This window comes from Coffea arabica, chromosome 8e (genome assembly GCF_036785885.1).
Source record: "Coffea arabica cultivar ET-39 chromosome 8e, Coffea Arabica ET-39 HiFi, whole genome shotgun sequence".
Taxonomy (NCBI): Eukaryota; Viridiplantae; Streptophyta; class Magnoliopsida; order Gentianales; family Rubiaceae; genus Coffea; species Coffea arabica.
Window position 1 is genome coordinate 42,716,475 of NC_092324.1, and position 25,924 is coordinate 42,742,398.

General features: G+C 36.2%; 2 protein-coding genes and 1 long non-coding RNA gene across 6 annotated transcripts; 1 reads left to right on the top strand and 2 right to left on the bottom strand.

Annotated features, from left to right (window-relative positions):
• Window positions 1-4,524: 4,524 nt before the first annotated feature.
• LOC140012790 (uncharacterized) lies at window positions 4,525-4,986 on the top strand. Its single transcript, XM_072061099.1, has one exon. It carries the CDS (start codon window positions 4,525-4,527, stop codon window positions 4,984-4,986), a length of 462 nt encoding a protein of 153 aa, XP_071917200.1.
• Window positions 4,987-8,907: 3,921 nt separating this feature from the next.
• LOC113704812 (geraniol 8-hydroxylase-like) lies at window positions 8,908-11,644 on the bottom strand. The gene is made up of 2 exons (XM_027226684.2): window positions 10,722-11,644; window positions 8,908-9,694 (listed from the first exon to the last, which is right to left on the bottom strand). Exons 1-2 carry the CDS (start codon window positions 11,613-11,615, stop codon window positions 9,083-9,085), a joined length of 1,506 nt encoding a protein of 501 aa, XP_027082485.1. The 5' UTR covers window positions 11,616-11,644; the 3' UTR covers window positions 8,908-9,082.
• An 8,408-nt stretch (window positions 11,645-20,052) lies between these two features.
• LOC113703435 (uncharacterized) lies at window positions 20,053-25,580 on the bottom strand. Of its 4 annotated transcripts, none has more exons than XR_011820033.1 (4): window positions 25,271-25,580; window positions 22,870-24,910; window positions 21,546-21,606; window positions 20,053-20,505 (listed from the first exon to the last, which is right to left on the bottom strand). It is a non-coding gene; the product is annotated as an uncharacterized lncRNA (long non-coding RNA). The 4 variants fall into 4 exon arrangements; XR_011820035.1 differs by having other exon boundaries at window positions 22,145-24,910; XR_011820034.1 differs by having other exon boundaries at window positions 22,133-24,910.
• Window positions 25,581-25,924: the final 344 nt, after the last annotated feature.

A 25,924-nucleotide genomic window follows, 5' to 3' on the forward strand; every position in this document is an offset into this window, starting at 1 on the left:
GATGTAATCTCTGCTCTCCCAACGATCAGAGCAACAACAACTTAAGGACAATCTGAAACTGGAATTGGAAGAAAACAACAAGCGAATGGTGAATCTGTTGACAGGAATGGAGCAGAACCTCAGCAATTCCTTGGATCAGAAGTTCAACACACTCCTGTCAAGGATGACTGCTGCGAAGGACAAGGTCACGGATAGAGAGGAAAGGATGACGGGGGACCAGACGCCACTTCTCCCTACACCTCCAGCTCATCAGAAATTACAGCCTGAAGGAGACCAACAGAATACATACAAAAGAGAGTGGAGTAAGTTTCAGCTTCCTAATCCACCTAAGATAGATTTGCAGCTATTTACTGGAGAAAATCCTAGAGAGTGGTTGTGCAAATGTGATAAATACTTTATGAACTATCATATTCCGGAAAACCAGAAGGTTGAAGTAATTGAGATGTACCTAGAAGGCAAGGCTGATAGGTGGTTCCAGGGGGTAAAAATTGAGAAACCTGGATTAGGTTGGGTAGAATTTGGAGATCTGCGGTGCAAAAGATTCACTGACAGCATTTGCAAGGATGTTGTGGAAAAATTTAATAAACTGCATCAAGAAAGCAGTGTGGAAGAATATCAGGAACGATTTGAGGAATTGAAACCATTGATGTTGATTAAGAATCAAAATTTGGATGAAATTACTTTATCTCTAGCTTCATCAGTGGGTTGAAAAAGGAAATCAAACCTATGATCAGAATGCTAAAACCTACTACCTTAACCGAAGCCTTTGAGTTGTCTCAGTGGCAAGAGTACTCACTCAAAATACAGAGTAAAGGTCCCAAGGAGAGCTCCAAACAGCTAGTGGACAATCGATTTGGAATATCAAGGGGGAACGCATCAGCAGTAGGCAGCAACACCTATAAGGTTCCTGACAACAGTAACCAAAAAGGTCCTAGGTACAACACCAAACCACAGGAGGACACTAAGGAATTCAGGAAGATCTCAGCACAAGAGCTGCAATACATGAGAAGTAAAGGTCTGTGTTTCAAATGCGGGGAGAAATACACCATAGGTCATCAATGCAGGTTGGGACATGTAAATTGCTTACAGATAGATGATGAGGAAGATGCTGTGTTTGAAGATGCATTAGGAGAACAGGATGAACAGACAGGACATCCTGGTCAAACCATGGAACTGTCTTTGCATGCCCTATCTGAATCACTGAAAAGGAAGACAATTACATTGACAGGCATCCTGGATGGTGAGAAGGTTTTCATATTAGTAGATACTGGAAGCTCCGACGGTTATATCAACAGTGAATTGGTTATTGGGATGGATATCAACTACAGATGGGTGGATCAGCCATTCTTTGTCATCATGGGAAATGGAACCAGTGTGTCCAGTAATGCCATTTGTCCTAATGTGCACTGGAAGATTAATCAACATGGTTTCAGATTCGATTTGAAGGTGATGGAGTTAGGAGGATGGGATATAGTATTAGGAGTAGATTGGATGACACACTTCAGTCCCATTACATTTGACTTCCAACAACTCAAGATATCACTACATAACCAGGGAAATGAAGTTCACTTGCATGGACAGGCAGAAGACTGTGATATGGACTTGATCAGAGGGAAAGATTTGAGGACGTTTATTGAGTATAAAAAGCAAATGTGTATGGCATTGAACTGTAAAAATAAGACAGAAGAAGGGGCAGATCCTATACCACAGGAAGTAGGAAAGCTGCTGCAGGAATATGATGATGTATTTCAGAAACCAAATTCTTTACCTCCTAGCAGGAGTGTAGATCATGAAATTCCTCTCAAACCAGAGGCACAACCCTTCAAATTGAAGCCTTACAGGTACCCTCACTGTCACAAGAAGGAGCTAGAAAGGCAGGTAACAGAAATGCTTCAAACAGGGGTAGTCAAGCACAGTAATAGCCTATTTGCCTCCCCTGTGTTGTTGGTTAAGAAAAAGGAGGAAACTTGGCGGTTCTGCGTGGATTACAGGAGGTTAAATGAAATGACTATTAAGGACAGGTTTCCAATTCCTAATGTAGATGAGTTATTGGATGAGCTAGCTGGTTCTGTGTATAAGACCAAGCTGGATCTCACAGCAGGATACCATCAGATCAGAGTTAAGCCTCAGGACACTTACAAAACAGCCTTCCAAACCCACTGTGGACACTTTGAGTTCCTGGTCATGCCTTTTGGGCTCACCAATGCACCAGCAACATTCCAGTCATTAATGAACCAGGTATTCCAACCCCACTTGAGGAGATTTGTATTGGTTTTTTTTGACGACATTCTGGTGTATAGTCCTACACTGGATGCTCACATACAACATTTAAGAACTGTACTAGATGTCTTAAGGAAGCACCAGCTCTATGTGAAGAAGTCTAAGTGCGCATTTGCTCAGAAAAAGGTAGACTACTTGGGGCATACCATTACTGATAAGGGTGTCAGTATGGATTACTCAAAAATCAGTAGTATTCTCCAATGGCCTGTTCCTCAATCAGTCAAGGAGTTGAGAGGATTTTTGGGTCTTACTGGGTATTATAGAAGATTTATAAAACATTATGGCATTGTATGTAAACCACTCACAGAACTGTTGAGGAAAGACAACTTTAAGTGGAACAGTCAAGCACAAGACTCCTTTGACCAATTGAAGAAGCTAATGTGCTCAGCTCCAGTACTACAGCTACCAGATTTTCAGAAACCCTTTGTAGTGGAGACAGACGCTAGTGGAGGAGGAATTGGGGCAGTATTAATGCAAGAAGGGCATCCCATTGCTTTTTTGAGTAAGGCCTTATCAGCCAAGAATTTGGGACTCTCAGTTTATGAGAAGGAGCTCCTGGCTTTAGTTATGGCTGTCACTAAATGGAGGCATTACCTAGTGGGAAGTCATTTCATTATCAGGACTGATCATCAGTCACTGAAGTATCTCTTGGACCAGAAGCTGAACACTGCCATTCAACACAAATGGATGACTAAGCTAATGGGATTGGATTATGAGATACAATATAAGAGAGGAACTGACAATCAAGTGGCAGATGCGTTATCCAGGAGGCATGAACCTGCATCCTTGGAAGTGAAAGGGTCCTGTCTAGCTATCTCATCTGTCAAGCATGGATGGATTGAGGAGTTGCAGAATAGCTATGAAGGTGGTTCCCATTGTCAAGACATCGTGAGTCAACTGATTCTAGACTCCAATTCACATGCTGACTATACCTGGTTGGATGGGATCCTGAGGTATCAAGGGAGGATTTATATAGGGAATGCCAACAACATCAGGAATCAGATAATCCAGGCATTACATGACTCAGCTATAGGAGGGCACTCTGGTCAGAAAAATTACTGGCAGAAACTCAAGTCTCTATTCTACTGGCCAGGTATGAAGCAGGAGGTGATAAACTATGTACAAAACTGTGAAGTTTGTCAAAGGAACAAATCTGAACATGTTCCTTACCCTGGGCTGTTACAACCAATTCCAATTCCCAAACGAGCATGGCTTCATATCACTATGGACTTTATTGAGAAACTTCCTAAGTCACAAGGATATGACTAGGGGTGTTTCGCGAATCGGCTCGCGAGCGGCTCGAATACGAGTTCGACTCGAGCTCGTTAATATCAAGCTCGAGTCGAGCTCGAGCTAATTAAGTCGAACTCGAACTCGAGCTCAAAAACATTAAACTCGTTGGCTCGCGAGCTCAATTATATATTTTTTTATTTTTTATTTTTTATTTTAATAATAAAATTACATATATATCCCTAATATTTTATTATTTATTAAAAAAATTATTTTTTTATTATTTTTTTAAAAAAAATTATTATTTTTTTTAAAAAATAAAATAATAATAATTTTTTTTTTATTTTTTAAGCTCGAGCTCGAGCTCAAGCTTGATATTTTGAGCTCGAGCTCGAGTTCGAGCTTCACAAAATTAACTCGAGCTCGGCTCGATTAGACAAAGCTCGACTCGAGCTCGGCTCGTTTGCACCCCTAGATATGACACTATTCTGGTAGTGATTGACATGTTTACTAAGTTTGGACATTTCATCAGGCTCACTCATCCCTTTACGGCCAAGGGTGTTGCTCAGGTCTTCCTAGATCAGGTCTACAGGTTACATGGATTACCAGAGTCTATCATCACTGATAGAGACAAGGTTTTCACCAGTGTGTTTTGGAAGGAGCTCTTCAAGGTAGTGGGAGTAGGGCTGAACTACTCATCAGCTTATCACCCACAAACTGATGGGCAAAGTGAAAGGCTGAATCAGTGAGTTGAGAGCTACTTGAGGTGCATGACAGGGGAACTTCCTTCACAATGGAGTAAGTGGCTATCACTGGCAGAGTGGTGGTATAATTCCACTTATCATTCTAGTTTGGATATGACTCCCTTTGAAGCTTTGTACGGTTACAAACCTATACCACTGCCATTAGGACCCTATATGGATTCAATGGTACCTGCTGTGACCAATATGGTTCAAGAAGAGGAACAGAATCTCAAGTTGCATTAAGGAGCACTTAGCAAAGGCCCAGCAAAGGATGAAGCAGTATGCAGACCAACACAGGACTGAGAGGAGCTTTTCTGTGGGTGACTGGATATTCTTAAAGCTGCAACCATATAGGCAACAGACTATAGCTGTGAGGAAGTGTCTCAAATTGTCAGCAAAATATTATGGGCCATTTCAGGTGGAGGAGAAGATTGGAGCGGTAGCTTATAGGCTTAAACTACCAGCAGGAGCACGACTACACCCTGTGTTCCATGTATCCTTGTTAAAGAAAAAGCTGGGGCCAGTACACAGCAGCTCCCCTGACCTACCAGAACTGGATGAATATGATCAATGTCCATTAAAGCCAGAAACTATCTTGAAGAGGAGAGTGATCATGCGTGAAGGGAGGTCTGTCATTCAGTTCCTGATTAAATGGAATCATCTGAGCTATGATGAAGCTTCTTGGGAGGACAAGACTTTCATTGAAAATCAGTTCCCTGAGTTCCAGACTTGAGGACAAGTCTGATTCTATGGGAGCGGAATTGTTAGGATGGCGGGTAATTGAATCAGGGTTTGTAATTGGGGGAAGCCAAACGATGTCGTTTTGATTAATTGGGGGATTTAAAAGTTAGTTAGTCGGTTAGTGGCTGATCACGTGGATTGTAATAAATAAGGGACCCATTGTCTTGCATTGGACAAGAAATAACAAGAATCTGTTTTCATTCTCTCAGTCTCTCTCTCTCTCTCATTCTCTCCGAATCTCTCTCTATTCTCACCTTCTTCCTAAATCCTTCTCAATTGAGCAATTAATCACTGCCGATGCAAGATTAATTGCTTCTGTTCTTAACATAATGTCCCTACAAGTTGAGATAGACTAGGTACTCTTTGCAGATTTGTCATTTTTCCTACAAAAAAACGAAAAAGACTGGGTATTCTTTGGCCAAAATAAGAACATCGATAATCAAGCAATTAAACATATCGAAACTTTTTTTATTTATTTCTTTTACCACTCTTCAATACATTTACAAAAGTTAAAAAAAAAAAAGAATTCCTATCTGACATGTCAAATTTATTTGACCAAAAATATAAGAAATATGTTATTTTTTACCCTCATCATTTATTTTAGAGTAAATCTTATATTCATTGACAATGTATATACTATCACGATTGGAGTGTACTCAAAATTTGGATTTTAAATTCAAATTTAAATTATGCTTCATGCACACAATGGTGAAAGTGCATGCGGTTAATGTACAGAAGGTTAATTCTTTTATCAAACGGTCTAATTAACGAAAAGTACACAATTAAAATGACAATAACAAAGATGGGAGGACCTAACGAGTGATGACCCTCTATAAAGGTCGGCCAAAGCTTCGGAGGATTCTGTAGTCTCTGCTTGTTCCCTTTATTATCGCTCAGACGCCGTTGCTCTCCACCTCTTCTGCTTGCTCTCTGTCGCAGGTGACTTTCGCCTCAGCAACAAATAACAACCCCTTCCTTTTTCCTCCTCCAGAATTCCCAATCCTTCGAATTGGGATTCTTTTACTGTTAGGCCAAAGTCACCGCGCGACAGATGCGAACTGTAGAATTGAAGAGCCAAGGCGTCTTTGAGTGAACGTCTAGTCTGTTGTCAACGATTTTATTTATGATGATGGTTTTAACAGTTTTTTTTTTTTTTGTTGTGGGCTGATTTTTCAGAGGAATATTTCTGTTTTCCAGGTGTTTGTGCTGATGCCTCAGTGAGTAGTTCTGGCTTTTAGATTGTTTTCGGTGACTTTTCGATTGGGGGATTAATCATTTGTAAGTCTTGATGTTTAGCAGACGTATATGTATTTTAGGAGCACGCAAGTCAGTTTTTGTAATCATCTCACGTTCCAGAGGCCACCAGTTTGTGATTTTCTTAACACATTTAAAGTACATAGATTCAAATTTTTTTAATAGATTTATCAAATTTTATACATTGCTTAACTATTAATTGAATTTATGCACAACATTCCCCTTTTTAAGTCGAATCTAGAGTTAGGCTAATTAATTTGCTTATCCATGTTTATATCGGGATAATTGATTCCATGAATCTACTAGTTTCGTGCAAGATGGTTCTTTTCTTTTAGATGCATAATCTTTTGTGACTTAATGTCTGCCTGAATTGGATTAGCATTATTTTCGCCACGATATGAAAGAATTGATGCGTCTGTTCTGTGGATTGTGAATGAGATGTACAAGTGTTTTTATTACTTAGCAGAATGAGACTTGTTTGCTAGATGAGATTGTTCCTATGCGTGGTTTATCATTACCAAACCAAGCTGCTATCGCTGACTGAGCTCTAGATTTCTCTCCTGGGCTTAGTAATGGGACTGTTTTATCTCGCATAGGTACAAAGATATATCAGTAGATAGTACAGATAATGTTGGCTTGGTTAGTTTCTTTTGTCTACTGATCCAAGTAAATGTTGTAGCTGGAAAAGCATGAATTGGTTCAAGAGTTTATGTAACTTCACCTGACAGTTTTTATAGGCTTGAAGAAAGTGACCGGCAAGAGTTATGCAGCAAGACAGCCTCAGGTTGTGAGGAACTTTTAGTAATATGTGTCTTTTTGTATTGAAATTTAGTTAATTGTTTTGACATCAATTTGTCCTTGGTCATCTGATACTACGTGCATTTTACTTGATAAGATAAAGGAGATTGGAAAAGAGCTTGTCAGTGTCTCTTTTGTTAAAATTGTTCAAGCTTTGTGTGGAGTGTAGTATACGTATTCTATGTTACTTTTTGTAACTTTGGACTCCTATGTTGTTCCCCAACGGAAGAAAGAAAATGCTATTTGTTGGTGGCTATTTTAAGGATGACTTGCATAGAGAACACAGATTTGTAATCAACAGTTGATTTAACAGTTTTGTCCAATAATATGGACGCTTTTCCTTGCATAGCTTTATGGATTGCAGGTGGAAGTTCCCATTTCTCTCACAGAAGTCAGCAGTAATTGTAACTCGAGCACCAGATGGAGCTTCTATGGTCTTTGGCAGATTTGGTTTTTATGTCGTCTTCTTTGGACTTCTGGATCAAGGTCATTTTAAGCTTGTTGAAAGACGGTCCAAGTTGTTTATTACCCCGTGCATCTTTTATTTTAGACAGGATTGATGTATCAGATTAAAGATATCCTCCTTGCAAGAAAGTTTGGTTTGTAAACTGCACTTGCAATTATGCTGTATCTAGTGTCTTGGGCTACTAGTTTCAGATTGAGTATGTAATTTCTTTTGTTGTATAGCTTATTATTTGAAACCTGCAGATGCTAAGCTGATGTTGTACAGCTTATTGTTGTGCTGAAGAGGTTCAATTTTTCTGTAATTAATCTTGGCACTTGATTAGCTGTTTACATAAAATTTTGTGGGTGAGATTCAGGGGAGGGTACCAGACCCTCACCTCACAAGTTTCATCCTCTCCCCAACATCCCACAGCATCTAAAATTCTGAAAAGTGGCTCAGCGGTCACCAGCGCCCACTCCGGTTGCCTTGCAACAGTGAAAACATTAAGAAATGAGAAGAAATGGAAAATACCAGTTTGAGGTGATTTTCACTTTGTATCTTGGAGGTTTTGTGTAATTTTGATGTGCTCACTGAAGTTCAATTTGCACATGAGCTCAACGGTTTTAGTTGAATAATTAATATTCCACAAGTTTGATTTAAACTAACAAAATAAAGCATAATATTTAAAAAATTTAATGAATTTGCTAATGATGTGAGCATTTACCTATTATAAGAGCAATCTTAAAACAAATAAAGTATAATTATCCAAACTCAAGATATCATGATAACCTTAAATTTAATGATCATTTACACAAACATCACTTAAAGATTAATCTTTTGGCACTTAAAGGATACCTCTATGCAAATCAATCTAATGAATTTGATCATCCTATCAAGTACCCCGCATACTAGTTTAGGTATCTCACACACTATGGTAGATGAGGTTTACTACTTCTCATATAGGATAGTGTAGTATATGCAAGTTTAACCGTATTAATAATGCGCCTGTTTTGTTAATACTTTGACTAGAAATATTTAAAAATAAATCTTATCTGTAATCGAATGAAACTCACCATCATAATTCTTATGATTTTATCAATTAGGTTTACTCTAAAAAATTTGTCATACAAATATCATGATAAGCTTAAGTCTAAGGATAATTTACATGAATGTCACTTAAAAATTAATCCTTTGGCATTGGAAGGATGCATCTATATGGATCAATCTAATGAACTTGATTATCTTATTAAGTACACGTATACTAACTTAAGTGTTTCACACACTATATTAGATGAGATCTAGTGTTTCTTAATAAACTTTATCTATAGTCAATAAACTTCAACATCATAACTCTTATGATTTCATTAATTATATTTACTCTAAATATTTTATTACACAAATAAAAATATATTTGCAATCAATATGACAAAAATGTCATTTATTATAACATAAATAGTTTAAGTGGACGTTAAATCTTAGAAGTTGATTGAGTTTAGAGTATACACATTTTCAATAGGGACATTGGCTTCGATACCAGATGGTCCAAATTCTTCCACCAGGCCAACTGTATGAAGACTTGAAGAGGAAGAATTCAAGATGTTGCAACCCTCACAGGAATGGCAGCAAGTGGCTCAGCTTTCTCAACTGTAAGCCCAAACTTATCTTTCATGTCCAAATCTTTCGGTTCCATTCCATTTGGGAGTTTCCAATCAAAATTATGAACAGGACTAGCCAACAATAACTTCACCATCCTCGCTGCCAGTGGCATTCCAGGGCAAATTCGCCGTCCCGCACCAAAAGGGATGAAACATAAATCCCTGCCCCTGAAGTCAATACCTGTATCCAAAAACCTTTCTGGTTGAAATTTGGTGGGCTCTTTCCAACAGGCCGGGTCCTTCGTGATTGACCATACATTCACTAACACTTGAGTATGTTTTGGAATGATAGAACCACAAACTTCAACATCTGTCTCGGCACAATGGAGGAGAAATGGAGCTGCAGGGTGAAGCCTCATTGTTTCTTTCATGAGTGCATCTAGATAAGGAAGTTGAAGGATGTCCTGCTCCTCGACACTAAATCCTAAGCCAACTTTTTTGATTAATTCTTGCTTTGCCCTTGCCATTTTCTCTGGGCTGCGAATAAGCTCTGTCAATGCCCATTCCACTGTGGCGGTGGTAGTATCTGTACCTCTTACAAACATATCCTGTTGGTTGCATACAAATGCTGTCAATATTTGGAGAACAAAGTGCCAATTAGATTGAAAATTCTTTGAATTGTTTCTTACTAATGTTATTCACTGCACTATTCTTCCAATTGGACTGTGACCAAAAAAATTTTTTTTTTAAAAAGTTATCATTGATGTCACCTTGTCACTCTTTTCTCAGCTCACAAGTTGCATTGTGGACATGGTTCAAAGTCGCGGTCTCGGCGAGAGCGAATTTTTGAAATATTTAATATTCTAAAAATTGTAAAAAATATGATAAATAAAAATAATTAAAAAATTAGTAAAAATAATAAAAATTCGAGTTGATTCGGGATGATTCGGAATGATTCAGTATGACTCGGCCGTTTCAACCCTTCACAGTGACATCTCGGCAACTTGAGTATCTCGGTATCGTTTCGTCACGGTATCGTATCGGCGAGGGCCGAGATGGTGACGACTCGGCCGAGTCGTCTCGCTGTCGGCTGAGTCTTCGAACCATGATTGTGGATGTTGTATGACAGAAAATTCCATGTGAATTGCGTCTAAATTCATATTGCATAATAAAGTAACAAGATGCAAACCTTCCAGAGCAAGAGATACTTGGCTAGATAATTTAAAGGTAATAGTTGAACACAGAGTTTTCTAAAAAATAGGGATGTCCGAGTCTAATTAATCTGTTTATATATTATAAGCAACTTTTTTCAGCATTTTTTAGATAAAGAACATCAAATTTGGCTTCTATAGTACCATTCTTTCCGATATAAGCAATTCGTAGTATCTTAAATAAGAATTGGCTGTGTAGTGGCCAAGTGACGGGGGTTAAAAGAACCAGGAAAACTGGGATTTGGCTGTGGAACTTGGACTGTGTTTGAATTGTTTTTGGGATAGTTAGGATTGCTATATCTCAAGCAAATTTGACTAGAAGAAACTAAACATCTAGCAACTACATTATGATTTCCAAATGATTTTAACCCAATTCAAGCACCAGAGTGGATGAATGCAAAGTGCAGCCTGAATTAGTTATTACCATGAGCAGGAGTCTAACATCACGGCAATCCAGTTCATCCGGGCCATGTTCTTCACTGTGATCAAGAAGAGCATCCAAGAAATCCCCAGATCTTTGTGATCCAGAAGCCCTACGTTTCGTGCGTCCATCAATCTTGCTGTCAATTATCGTTTGAAAACGATCAAAACAACATTTAATATCTCTTCTAATTCCTTGAGGATCAAATGGCTTCAGGACAGGAAAAAAATCTGCAAGATTTGGCTTTGCAGCAAGTTCCATTATCCTCCTAAACAACTCTTTTAGTTCTTTAGCTTCTTCTGAGTTTGGATCAAACGCGTCACCCGAAAACATCATATTGGAAAATGAGCTCAACGTTGTACCAAACACTGAATTCCCAATATAAAGAGCTTCTCCAGCTTCTCCCGCTTGGGAAACACGGTGAACCATGTCTTCCATCATCTGATGCCGCAATCTTTGCAATGCGTCCAATCTTTGGGTGGTAAAAACTTGGCTGTTGCAAAGTTTTCGAAGCTTTCGCCACTTTGTTCCTCCAGAAAGCCAAACAATGGAACGTTCGTAATCAGTTTCTGCAGTCACTGCATCTGGGATTGACCTGCCCAAGAAGGCCTGATCATTCTTTTGGAGAATTTCTCTAGCCATATCAGTTGAAGATGCAACTACGGTTGTGACGCAGCCAATTCTCACTGTCATGAGTGGACCGTAAATTTTGGCCAAGCCAGTCAAGGACTCGTGGGGTCTGTTACCAATTTTGAGGAGGTTCCCAATAATTGGGAGGCCTTTGGGACCTGGAGGAAGCCTCTTCTGCTTGTTGCTTGATCGATTAGCTACATGAAGCAAGATGGAGGTAATACAGATCAATAGAGGAGAAAGGAGAAGTAAACTACTGAACTCCATGGCCAACTCTGGGCGGAGGTACTGTCATATCAAGGCCTCAAAAAAGAAGATGACATGACCCTGTTTTAGTTACCGCAAATTACACTTTATCCTCCTCTAGTTTAGTACATTTCATAATTTCTATAATTTCAAAAATTATATATAATTCCCTCATAGTTTAAATTAAAGTATCAAAGTGACGAAAATAGTCATTTATAATGAAACTTTCAAAAATGTCAAAATTATCCTTATAAATACATGACATACTAACACTGTATGATTTTATATTTTATCATATAACTCCTTATGATTTAATAGTTTACCGTATAACCCCTAACGATTTTCAAAATATACACATAACCCCCCTTGGTTAATAAATAATTTTTAACTTTACATAAGGGCATTTTTGATATTTTAGGTAACTCCGTTACGAATGATCATTTTCGTCACTTTGACACTTTAATCCAAATTATAAGGGGATTATGTACAGTTTTTGAAATTATAGAGGATTAAGAAAAAAAATACTAAATCATAGGGAGGTAAAGTGTAATTTTCCCTTTTAGTTATTTATCCCACAGACAATATACAAGAAAAGGACTGAAAGAGTTGCAACGCAAGGTTTGGCTACTATGTTGGAATATATTATCGGTATTGGTTTGGTTTGGTTTGGTGGGGAGATTCGTCTGGTCTCTGTGACTCCATTAGTTGAAAATCGAAACAAGCTGGCACCTATATTAATTAATTGAATCTACAATTTTTGTTGGGGAGGCAATGTTGATGCTAATGTACCGATGAGAAAGTGGATTAGATTCTCCATATTGCTAAAAAATTATTTTCTTCTCTCTCAGCCTCTAAACTCTCCTTCTCAACCGATATTAGTTAAATGGTCCTTTTCCTTCTTTTTTTTGGGGCAAATTCCACTTTACCCTTCTGTGATTTAGCCTTTTTTTATATAACCCTCCTATGATTTCAAAAGCTATACATAACCCTCTCATGGTTTGGATTAAAGTGTCAAAGTAATGAGAATGATCATTTTTAACGGAATCACCTAAAATGTCAAAAATACCCTTATGTAAAGTTAAAAATTATTTATTAACCAAGGGGGGTTATGTGTATATTTTAAAAATCATAAGGGAGTTATATGGTAAAATATAAAAATCATACGGGTTAATGTGTCATGTATTTACAAGGGTAATTTCAACATTTTTAGAAGTTCCGTTACAAATGACTATTGCCGTCACTTTGACACTTTAATCCAAACCATGAGAGAGTTATGTATAGATTTTGAAACTATAGGGGGGTTATGTAAAAAATGCTAAACACAGGGAGGTAAAATGTAATTTGCCCTTTTTTTTTTCCTCATTAAATTTTGCCCAAAAAGTCATAATGTTGTTCCAAAAAATGAATTCTAGTATTCTGACTTAAACCATACTAATATTCTGAGATCCCCCCCCCCCCCCCTTCATATTCGTGAATTCTAGGGATTAATGTAATTCTGGTCAAAATGCCTTCTATCAACTGATGAAAAAAAAAAACCCGTAATAAACCAAGCGCTTAATGGCATAAAAGCATTTTAGATCTCAGTAATCTCCAAAAATTAATCCAAACTACATCACTAATTAGATCAACTACAACTTCACACATTGCACGATAAGTTACATGTTTTGTTTTTAACAGTCCCTCAATCATGATTACACTAAAATTATACTAAATTTAGTGAAAAATACATCAATTGGAATTGGTCAAAACTCAATTTATGAAGAGCCCCTCATCCCCCAACTCCACTCCACCAATAAAAAATTTTGCAAGTATTGAAAGGGTCGTAATAACAAAGCTTCTCTCTTCAACGGAGAAAATTTAGTATTCGCTTTCAACATCTTGCCTTCTTAGTCCTACTTCTGAAGCACCAAAATAAAATCTTGCTATCAAAACGATTCTCATCATTTTCTATTTTACACCAGGAGGGCTTAACATGTATCCGTGGTTATGGGAGAAAATCTTCTTAGTTCCCGCATGAAATATATCTGAAATCAGTAATAGGAAGATCTTCCACTGGGTTGCTTTTTGTATTGCAAATTTTCAAGCTTGACCTGCGCAGAAAAAAGATCTCTCCTTCCATCCCTTGATAGAAAAAAAGTGCATGTAGACACCAAACCAAGGTTTCTTAATCACAGCTCACAAGTTCTTAGTCCAGGATTCTTTCACACCATACTCTTTCATAATCCAAACATCCAAATGGCTGAATTCATAGTTAATTACAACACATCCAAAGGAATCCTCCTAAAGCTCCTATTCCATGCTCAGAAGAACCCTCTCCATATTCTGGCTGCTCAGCCTCTATCCATGTTTCACTTGTCAAATCAAGACTAAATAATTTCCTAGGATTCATGATCCAGTGGATCTTCCCATTCACCAAATAAAACCAAATTTTGCAGGCGCAAAACCAGTTTTCACTCTCGAGCAATGAAAATTCCTTTAGAAGCTGAGTACTCTTCCAAGCATCACTGTTTCGACCATACACATTGAACCAAATCTTTCACATTCTACTTTGATTTAGCCAAAGTTCAACTACTTTGTAGTCATCATAGACGAACCCATATAACTCTGGCTCTCCACTCTTTAATCTACAATGACAATCAGACAATTTCTTGGATTTCTTTATTGATGGATGGGTTCAAAATGCAAGTTGATGTTTACGTACACAGGAACAAACCAATCCTTGACAGCTACCCGCGATCCTTATACCATAAAGATTGCAGCTAACATTTATATATATATAGACACACACACATATACATACATATGATTTATTTTTTCTCTCCTAGGTAGCATGCCTAATTGATACGTCATTTAAATACTTAGGTTTTATTCATATTCGTATCCAACTCTTCTCTAATCAAATTTTCTCATAATTTCTCTCTTTTCTAACAAACTATATCTTTATTTATAAATCTATTTACTTTATTGCATCCATATGCATTTACTCTATTTAGTGTTATTTTATTTGTTACTTAATTAATTTTGTTTGAACCTTAATATTTGTTCATTGAGAAAAAAAAATTATATATATATTTGCATATTTGGTATTTAGTTGAAGATAAATATGCATTTTTAGGTTTTTAATTATATAAAAGTTTAATTGTTAATTAAAAAATAATATTATATTAAAATAAACATATGTATAAAAGTTTTCAAAGATTACTATGATAATTGAATACTTAGATACATTCATTTTCTAAAATAAATATTCATGAATAAGTAAGAATATTATTTTATTTTTTATTGAATTATTAATGTTTTCATAAATTCATAACTAATAATGATATAAAAAAATCGTGATAATGCAAGAGTTAAATACCTGTACCATATTAACAACCGCATACACAATTGTGTCCCAATGGCAAAAACGAAAAAGAAAAATTAAACTTAGATTAGAAAAATTAAAGGAAACTTAATTAATTTGGTCCCTAAACTTTATCATTCATACCGATTTATTTACTAACTTTTGTTCCGAACCAATTTGATACTTGAACTTAATTTTTGGATCCAATTAAAACTTCTTTCAGGCAATGCCATCGCCTAAAAGAAATTTGGCTCCTAACTTCACACGTAAACAGGGGCATTTTGAAAACTTTGTGAATTATCTCCTCCCTCCACCTCCAACCTTCATTGCTCGCTACCCACCTCCTCCTTCTTCCACCGTTCTCCTCCCAGCTCTCCTTCTCCTCTCTCTTTCCCCAACTGTTGAATTTATTTTGTAATTGAGAAAGTTGAAGAGGAAATCTGCAAATGCTTTATGGCTCAAGTGAAAATATCATAAATATGCAATTTTTATCATATTTGCCACCATTATGGCTGATGGAGAAAAGAAGATCCAAGCCACTTGCACAATCGCTGCTGGAGCATTTGTTAGTTGCAAACTTGCAATTGGTGCACTGTCATATTCTTCAATGCAGCCTTTTGTTGATGCCCACCTTTGCTTTGATACTAACAGTTCCCCAATATCTAAAAGGCATTTTAGCTTTTGAGCCCACCAACAATATAGCTTTGTCTAGCTTGCTTACAAATTCTTGCAAGTTCATGCTGCTTCATCTTGAAATTTTCACACGGAGATTAGTGATTTACAAAGGTTACAAAAACAATCCCACAGCTCTTGACTTTTAGCTTTGATCTCTGCAAGCTAGATGAGTCTGCAAGCCAAATGCTTACTAATTGTTTTTTTTTTTCCTTGTTTACTTGATTTTATTATAACCACGTGCCTAAAGTTTCCAAAATGTCCTTATTTAGTTGATGAATTAGGAGCCAAATATCTTTTAGGTGGCGGTGCCACTGCAGGAGGTGCAGAAGGTCTTAATTAGATTCAAAAATTAAATTGATGCATCAAATTGGTCAAAAATAAAAATTAAGAATTAAATTAACATTAGTGAAAAGTTTATAGATGAAATTGACAATTTATCCTGAAAACAGTGGGAAAAAAAGAAAATAAAAAACCAAACAATTTTTGTGTTTGGATTCCAAGATTTTGAAATAAAAATTTTAAATTTTATTTTACTTACATCATCTACATAATTTTCAATCACTTATCTCATATAAATATTATAATGCTGTTATTATATGTGTTATAATAATTATTTTAAATAAATATTTTAGATCTGAGTTATGGCTTGTGCCCTACAGGCGAGTGCCCTACTGATCTCTATAAAAGTGGGTTCCAACAATAAGACGTAACATTCCGTCTGAGCTCCTCTCGGCTATGGCTTTTCGCCGCCCGAACGCCGTTGCTCTTCATCTCTCCTGCTTAATTTCTGTCGCAGGAGACTGGCGCCTTAGGAAAACAAACCCTGTTTTCGCTTCCCAATATTCCCAATCTTTTCAAAATGGGGGCTTTTCTTGTTTTAAGGTGCCGGTCACCTGTGGCAGGGGAGCCGAAGAATTGAAGAGCAAAGGCGATTTTGGGCGAATCTCTACTCAGGTGTCCACGATTTTATTTTTGGTGGTTGTTTTTTTTTTTTAATTTTTAATTTTGGGTTGGTTTTAGCTGTATTGACTGCCAAATGTCTCTGCCCGTCGTGTGTTTGTGTTTGTGTTTTGTGCTCGTTTTTGTGCTCTGGTGAGCAGTTTTTTGTCTTGACATAAGCAGTTGATTAGATGCATCTAAGTCTATTTGTAGGCATCTGACCTCCCAGTCAGATGGGATTATGCTGCGATATGTTACCACACTTCTGTAGATGGGCTAAAACTTTGGACGAGAATCAACCAAAAATTGTTTGCTGCGTAATAATTATTCCAAATCAGTATTTTCCCCTGTTTTGATGGAAATCTGGAGCCAGGCTAATAATTTGTACATCAATGACTTAAAAAAAATTTGTACATCAATGTTTGTCTTTGATGAATGTGTTTTTATTTTAGATATATTAGTGTGATTCTTGCATTGATTATCATTACCAAGATAAGAGTTTATTGCTAATTGAGATCTAGAAGTCTTTTATTACCTAGAAGAATGTTGATTAGCATTACCAAGCCAAGTTGCTATTGCTCAATGCAATCTGGAAGTTCTCTTTTACCAAGAAGAATAGATTGCTTTGCCAAATTAGATTGTTTCTCGGGTAGCTTAGCATTACTGGGCCAAGCTGCTATTGCTAAATGAGGTATGGAAGCCTTTCATTTCCTACATAATGCAATTTTTTATCTCTTATGGGTCCAAAGATGAGTTATTAGATAATGTATCTGAAAAGCAGGTTATAGGGTTGTGATTAGTTTCAGTTGTCTACTAAACCAAGTGAATTTTGTACATCAAAAATATGATTTGATTCAAGACTTTGTGATATTTCAGTTGACATCAATCAATTCACTTAGTTTTGATAGGCTCAGTGAAACTGATAGGCAAGACTTTGGGAGAGAAGACCTCTTCTGGTCAAGAGGAACTTTTATTCATATGTTTCAGTTTGGGTAAGTGTTTGCATTTGATCAATCTTAGGTCTCTACATAATTTCAGCTCAGTCATCTCATGATACTTACCGTTATATGTTTTGACAAGGATATTGCCAAAAGCTTCTCTAGAGATTCTTGTGTATTGAGGCTTGTTTAATCAGGCTGCATTCCCTTGATTTTCATGTGTTAAGTGCAGTATATTTCATCAACATATCTTTTTATAACCTTCGCTTCCTATTTTGTTTTCTAGATGGAGGAAAAAGGAGTATTTTGATGGTAGATTTGTTAAGGGTGACCTAGATAAAGAACACAATCTTGTAACCTCAACTACTCCTATCAGCATATTGTTTATTACCAGGTGATAGAATAGGTCTGTCCAATAATATTGCTTTTGGTTTCGTAACTTCATTAGACGGAAGTCAAATTTGAAATTCACTCACAGATGTTAGTTGACGGAGTTTAAGTAAAACTACAGATGGAGCTTCTGTGATCCATGGCAGATTCTGTTCTCATTTATACATTTTGTTTGGACTTGTTGTCGACCAATCCAACTTGTAACTAGCATGTCTTCGGTTGGGTGCTAGTATGCACCCTTTATTGCAGAGATGATTGATGTATCAGATTTGCAAGAAATCTTGGTTTACAAACTGCGTTGGCAAAAATGCATTCTTCATAGTGAATAGGATTCATGAATCAGGTTAAAGGCTTGAAGTTTGCAAGAAATCTTGGTTTGTAATTACTTTTCTACTCTATTTTGGTGGGTGTTTTTAGAAATATCCTGTGCTGTTTTTGTGATCCCATTAGAATGTCAGGTCCTATCTTGAGTGGAGAGTAAGAGACCATGGATACCATGATTTTAATGTAGATATTTCCTTGAGGTACTTCACCTTCTTTTTCCATGCCACTATGTCCTCCTCTTTTGCACCCTAATGTAGTGCTTGCTTTTTCTGTTATACTATTTGAAAGCTTTAGCTTTTCTCTCTCATGACTTTGGTGCATATGATTCCCTTCCATTTTTTTTCCTTCTGTTTTCCCTCTTGCTGTAACAGTTCGATTTGTGGTGTAATTCTTTCTCGATGTTTCTTCTTTTTCATATTGCTGAACTTCTTTCTCTTTGCATCTGAAATTACGAACTTTTGATATGGATTGTTTTCGGCTTTTCTTATTAGTTGAAAACTATTAATGGATGCTTATTCTGTCATGGCTTCATAGTTTTTTCGGTGTTAAATAAGTATTGGATTGTTGAGATGAGTTTGGGGGGAATGGATAATGGAGTTACATAGATAGAAAGATTAAAAAGTTTTTTGTCTGAGTCTGCAGGGCTGACCATTCTCTTCTGAATTTCTGGCAATATGCAACATGCATCATTCAGCTAGGAGCATTGGAGTAAACGTGAGAAATATATTAACAAAGTGATGGATTTACATTGAGACTTTGTGTTGTTCAGTTAAGATGAAATTTTCTGCAATTGGTTCAGTGGTATCTCTTCAAATTCCTTCCCCGCTTTGTTTAGTTCAATGCGGATTTTGTAAATTTAGGTAAGGTGCTGGGAATCTGAGACGGCATTCGTCAATATTAGTTTCAGGATAGTGTCTCCTTTCTTGATTCAATTCTTGATTTGAGAATAAAATAAATCCAGAGATAGTTGATAATTAGTAAATTAACGTGTTGTTGAAAAGGATTTTTAGTGACGAAAGTGATTGAGCTGTACTAAAGGATCTATGTTTCGTGATAAATATTTTCCAGCGTTTCTTCTGCTTTAAGAGAAGATAACAAAGATACACTTATCTCTTGAGAGTGTTGTGGTAATCTTAGATGAGTTTGCAGTTCTCTCTTCTTTATGGTTGTGGCAAGTCTTTTTTTCTTTTTCTGTATACATTTCTATACTTCTTTGGAGTTTTAGCTCTTTTATTGTCAGAATATCATTGACCATCTTACTGAACCTTTGATAGTAATCTTTTTATAAGTTGTTAAGCAGAGAACTAGACAAACAGAATTCAGGAATCAACAAATTCTCGAAGATACTAGACTTCCTGTATTAGAAAGGAGACCCGAGATTTTTCAGCCCATGACAAGTTGGATTTTACACTCCCTTCCATGTTCTACGCATTTCAGCGTGTCAAATTTAGTTGCTTTTGGTAGTAATCTCGAGGAGTTTTTGGTTGACAGGTACTGGGTAATGCTCAAGTGCCAGTAGAGAATAACAGCAAGGGAAATTGGTGTAAACTTGAACCATTTTCAGTGTCACTTAACTATGTATTTCTACTGTGGATATCTTCTGTACGTCTTCCCTAGATATCTGAGGATCACCATAAGTTGCTTTTGATTTACAGAAACTGCTTTTTTTTGGGGTGGGGGCTTGGGGGGGAGGGGTGCAGTTTGGAAGAAAGACTGCAGAAAGTTGAAATATGAAGCAGTAGAAATTGTCAGCTCCAATCATGTAGCAGTTAACTGCAATGCACAAATCCCAGGCATGAGAAAAATTTAAGAGAGCTTAAAGGAAACTATATCTGAGTGATCAGAACACTTAAAAACTGATACGTGCAATGCAGTAGAATGCACGAATGTCATACAACTTCAAACACACTCAGGATTCCGTTACTTTACATAATGCCTTTGCTTTACACACGCTAAACTGTATTATTATCAAAATCCTTGATCAAAAGTACACAAAGCAGCAATACTAATAAACTTGAGGTGGGAATGCACAGCCAGCCTTCCCTAGTCTTTGAAACAGGTGTGCGTGCTTGGCATCCATCACCTCACAAGCACGAAAGATACATAGAACATTTGCTGCTGTTTCTGGTTTTTGGAGAGACTTGGAGTTTGTGTGGGCAATAAAATTGGATTTTACAGAATTTTGAGTAAATTTTTTTGTAGAATTCAATTTTAATTCTACACACATTCCAACAATTCTCTCAATAAACCATCCACAGCCTTAAAAGAGTGAAACAACACGGTCAAGTGTTTTCCTGGAGACCTGCAAGGATCATCAGATACAAAATTGGAATCAATCTGAATCAAGCTGCAAACTTTAAAAGCCATTAAAAATGATTTGTAAGATTATACACTCGGTTAAGGCAAATAGAAACTCTTTTTAGAAAAATATATTCATCCTTTTAATCTACGTCATAGCTAGCTTCAAATAACACTTAAAAAGATATTGACGTTTTTAATTGGCACATAAACATATGCTATACATTGAATTTAAAACAAAGACACTACATAGCACCACTACCAAACATTACCTCGCACCAGTGCTCCTAAGTGCAACTAGTATAACTTTAGGTTGGTTTTATTTGATTTGCTAAGTCTGAAAGTTAGTCTTTATAAGCAGTGGTTTCAAAGCTCCAATTAGATATAGAGAAAGATCCCCATTGTTTATTCATGATCCGTATATCTCCTTCCATACAAAACATCAACAACAGGAAAAATATGTTCTATAAATTAATGTTTTGAAACTCAGACCAGGTAGCAACTGGGAAGTTAAAAAAGGGTTTGAATAGAGACCAGTAGTTCAAAAAGGAATGGTTTCATAAGTATATAAGATTCTCTTAGATAATATGAAAAAAACAAAAACAATGAAAAAAAAAGAAAACAAGGTGCACAAATAAATAAAGAGATTAAACCAATTTTTTCCCCTAATTTCTTATCCAAAAGCTACCCACTTCCCGTGTCACTTATTAAATAATTCAGAGCAAAACAAGCTAGCCACTTCCTATTTACTAAGTAAATGTTATTTACACTCCCATTTTTATTAAGAGTAAATGTCATATACTGCACTACTACAGTTGAATATACGACACATACGTAAAATTTGAGTTTCAAATTTAAATTCGAATTATGTTTTATGTATCTAATGATGAAAATGTATACACTGTCAGTATATAGAAAATTAACCTTTTTATTAATCACACTCCCACTATCATTCCTTTATTATTATTTTTTCCATAAGTAGAAAAGCTCAAACCAGAGAGCAACAGAAATTAAGAAAGATTGGCATAATTAGTGATACCATACCTAAATCTCCTCTTCAGCCATGCCTGGTCCCCCGTATTTTGCAGGAAGGAACGCGAAACATCTGTTAGAAAAGTAGTGTATTTAAGCACATCAAAACCTTCAAGGTAAATAAAATAAGTTAATTGAGTTTCACAGATCATACTACTACACCCATAAACAAAAAAAAAAAGAAAAAAAAAAGGAAACAAATACTACCCCATCCGATCTGCCGAAAAGTTATTAGCATGCATAATTAGACGTTACTGCATAGTAAATTAATACAAATCATAACCAAAAAACGATGATAAGTCAAATTTACAAGTAGTAGATTATGTATGATCCACCACTATTATTTGAAATTAAATAATTAGTACTGGTTCAGTGCATGATGGTGATAATAATAATGTCAAATGATGCGCATGAAGCCTTGTTAACCTTCTCGACTAATGATCAAACTTGTGAACCTCTTCGTTTGGATTGACCTGTTTTTCAAATATAATACTACAGTAACACACAAACAAAAAAATAATTTTTTTAAAATATATATGATTCATACAATACATCAAAAACAACTCATAAATATATACAAAAAATTAAAAAAAACTTACAACATTTTTCACCTCTTAATACAATCACCACTATCCACCACCGCCACCATCCCGCCCTCCTCCTCCTCCTTTCCCCCTCACCCTCTAGATCGAGATCTCTGATCACGACTTTTTGGTCGCGATCTGGAGACCAGAGGTCTCGATCTTGTCAAAATCAGATCAAGGGAGAAGGGAGGGCCAGAGGGTGAGGGAAAGAAAAGAAAGGAGGAAAAGAGAATGAAAAAGGGAAGAAGAGGAAGGGGGAACAGGAAGGCGGTGGTGGCGGTAGCGGGTGATGGTGATGGTTGTTGAAAATAGTGGTGGTGGTGGTTGTGCGTGATAATATTAATTTTTAAAAAATATCATAAAAATATTTTAATTTTAAAAATTATTTCAAAATATATTCCAAAAATTCCTTAAAAATATCACAAAAAATATATTTACAATAAAAAATTTTTATATACATTATTACATTAAAATATTTCAAAAACACCTTTGAAAAACACCAAACATATCAATACAAATATTTCGATTGCTATTTTTTAAAATTTTTGTAAAAAAAAAAATACAAAAAATCCTACTTGATTGAAAAAAACGCGGAGAAAAATAGTAATCCAAACGAAGGTAATTTGATCACAACATGAGTTGTTGTGTTCCCACAAGAAAAAAATTGCACAAACACTTTTGGGAGGAGGGGGAGAGCATTTAATCTATCAAAAGCAGCCTCAGATCAGACGTCAACTTTACAGAAGAAGTACTTGAGTCTGAAGAGGTTGAAGTTTGCTCTTCTGGCTCGAAGAATAACTTGACCGTGTCGGTTACTGTCGCAGAAGACTGCCGCCCAAGCGAACAAGTCCTGAGGAAGAATGTATTTTCCTGTCCAACTTCCATTTGCATAAACCAGCAGGATGGCATGTTCAAGACTGCCCTGATCATCACTGTTGAAAGTTGAGGCCTTTACTCTTATAGACTTGCCTGGTTCGATCCTAACAATTTTCTTGAACCTATCAGGCCTAGAGCCATCCACCCACATCTTGAATTCTATGTTGAACCAAGTCCTGTTTTCTAGGACGGTAAGCTTATCTCCCATTTTCCAACAGAGAGGGGAAGTTCCAGGTGTTCCCATTTTCCAGGTGCTCGTGTGCAGGTGTAACAGGGAAGTAGAAATGGAGAAAAGACAGAGACAGAAGTCAGTGCTCGTGTGCTGTTATGTGCGGAATATTATGCTTAGAGGAAGTGGAGAGGTGAACTTTGATTTATAGAAGTGTAAGAACCTTGGTATATTTTCGCAAACTCAACAAGGGAATTTGTATAATTACACTATGGTTGGATTAACATGTTTTCTTTTTATTTTCTGCTTTGAGGTTACTGTTTGCCAGTTCCCACTAATCAAAATGATGCATTCTACTCTCTAGTCTCTAGATCACATTATTTAAAAGCACCATTTTGAAAAGCAATTTAATACTTAAAGTTAATGAATTCATTTCTGTACCGTGTTTAATAATAAAAATAAAATATTTAAATTAATTAAATGATATTAAAGTTTTTAAATAAAATTTACTTTTAAAAAATAAGTAATAAATTATTTACTTTATCATTTAATGTGATATATATTTAAGTACATTTAATTCAATATATAATTATTTAATAATTTAATAAATGTAAAATTCAAATTACAAATTTTAATTTTATCAAATCCGCACTTCGTCTCAACTCTGACTTTTTGGCCCTTCTTCTAAAATTTGAAGTCTCCCTTGCAGTAAATAGAATAACGATGATGAGCATGCGTTAAAGATTGGAAATTGCCATTTCCTCCACTGTTACCTCATCCTGATCGGCAAGTTTACCCCTGCGTCCATTAATATCACTGTGGGTGGACCATTAACGCGTCCCCAGGGCCCGTGGCAAACTGGACCTTTTCCGTCGTTTAGGATTTGGATAAAGAAAGGCCGGCTAAGCTGATGAAAATGTAGGCCACTCACCTCTTTGGATCCTTGCTCAAAGCTTCTTTTTTTTTTTTAATTTACTGCTAATTTATCCTAATTTAAAGAAAAAGAAAGTTTAAAAAAACTGTATATAAGGTGTTAGTAAGTATAAAAATTTATTAGATTTTTTTTTTATGGTCATTGAGCCAAACCTTAGTAGTTATCCTTGCTGAAAGTATCACAGATGCGAATAGTCATGAGTGCCTCACATCACCATTGGGGATTTATCTACATTAATTCAAGCTCTAGTCATCAGGCTTGCCTAGAGAGTGAGAGATAAGGCTCCCACTTTAATCAAAGTAGTGGTCAATGTACAGTTTGTGTCTGCCACTTAATTTTGTGAGACTATTTTAAGATAAACAGGTATGGAGAAGTTACGAGGATAGTTACTGGAAGTTGGCTTTGCATGCTTGCATTTACTGTATTTTTCTTTTAATTTTTAGTGGTAAATTTCAAATTTAGACCTCTTAATTACATTTTCTTCTTTACATTATTCAATTTATCCCTCCTCTCGCATATATTATACTAGGCATTCGACCCCGCGGCTGTCGCGAGGTGCCCATACTATGTAAAAGTCTCTGGAAATTTCGCAGATCATGAATATGAAAGCAAAAAGCATCTGCCTTTTTTATATATAGATGATCGCTATTCAATAGGCAAAGAGATAACAAACATGGTATGCAAAATCAAATAGAACAAAGCAGAATAGACTGAGCAGTAAGCAAAGGAGAAGCAATTAAGCGAAGAAAGGATTGCTTTACCTGAATAATAAACGGTTAATAGGATCGCGGAAAACTTGGGTGCACTAAATGAACTGGTATGATCATGGAAAAGGCACACACAGTGAGCATGAGCAAAATACACCAAAATGGGAAAAGTAAGGAGATTTTTTAAATTTGTTAATAGTTTATGGAGTCAGCTAACGTAAAAAAATTCAGAGTTAATGCAGACTAAAAAGCTGCAACAAAGAAAAATGATTCTGCGCGAAGTATTGAGTTTTTTCGCAAAAATCATGGAAACAAAACAGATATTCTTAGGTAATTAACCGGGAGGAAAAAAATGATAGAAACATAACTTCAACCACAAGAAAAGAAAATAAGTAACTGCAGATTAACTAAGAGCAAACGAGGAAAAGGTCAACCAGGAAATGCAGTAAAGAAAAACAAGGACATACCTGATTAAAGCCGACGCGAAGCTGAGAATTCGACACAGGGATCAGGGAAAGCCAATAGAAAATAAAGAGCTAACAGAAAGGCGCAAGAGAGAAGAGAAACATCTCTAAAGCATTATAATAGCTGCTAGACCGTAGATGAAGAAAACCAAATGAAAGAAACTGAGAGCGAAAAGGTTAATGCAGACGGAATGCATAACCTTCAACTATACAAAGAGTTTGTGGCCTGGCAGAACGAAGCACGTGCATGCATTAAATGTGACTAACGATTGCAAGTCCACTACGACTGTATGTAATCTGTGAAAGAACCGAATGAAACAAGCATATCTCTATCTTTAAGTACACGATATGAGCTATACCTACAGGTGTAACTTGTAATCTGTAACCACGTAAAATAAATTTTGCGCCACGTAACCTTTAATCACCAGAGAAGAGCCACGTAAAATTTGATAGCATGTAGTGGCATCGTAGAGGAATTGCTATGTATTTTGCTAAATAGACACAAAAACTTTAAATTAATAATTGAGAAGGTAAAAAATATTTATTAGATAAACAGGAAATTTAAATTTGTGTCCATATGTATACATATATATATATATAAACATTTATTAGATACAAACAAAATTTAAATTTGTGTCGATATATATACAGGTATAT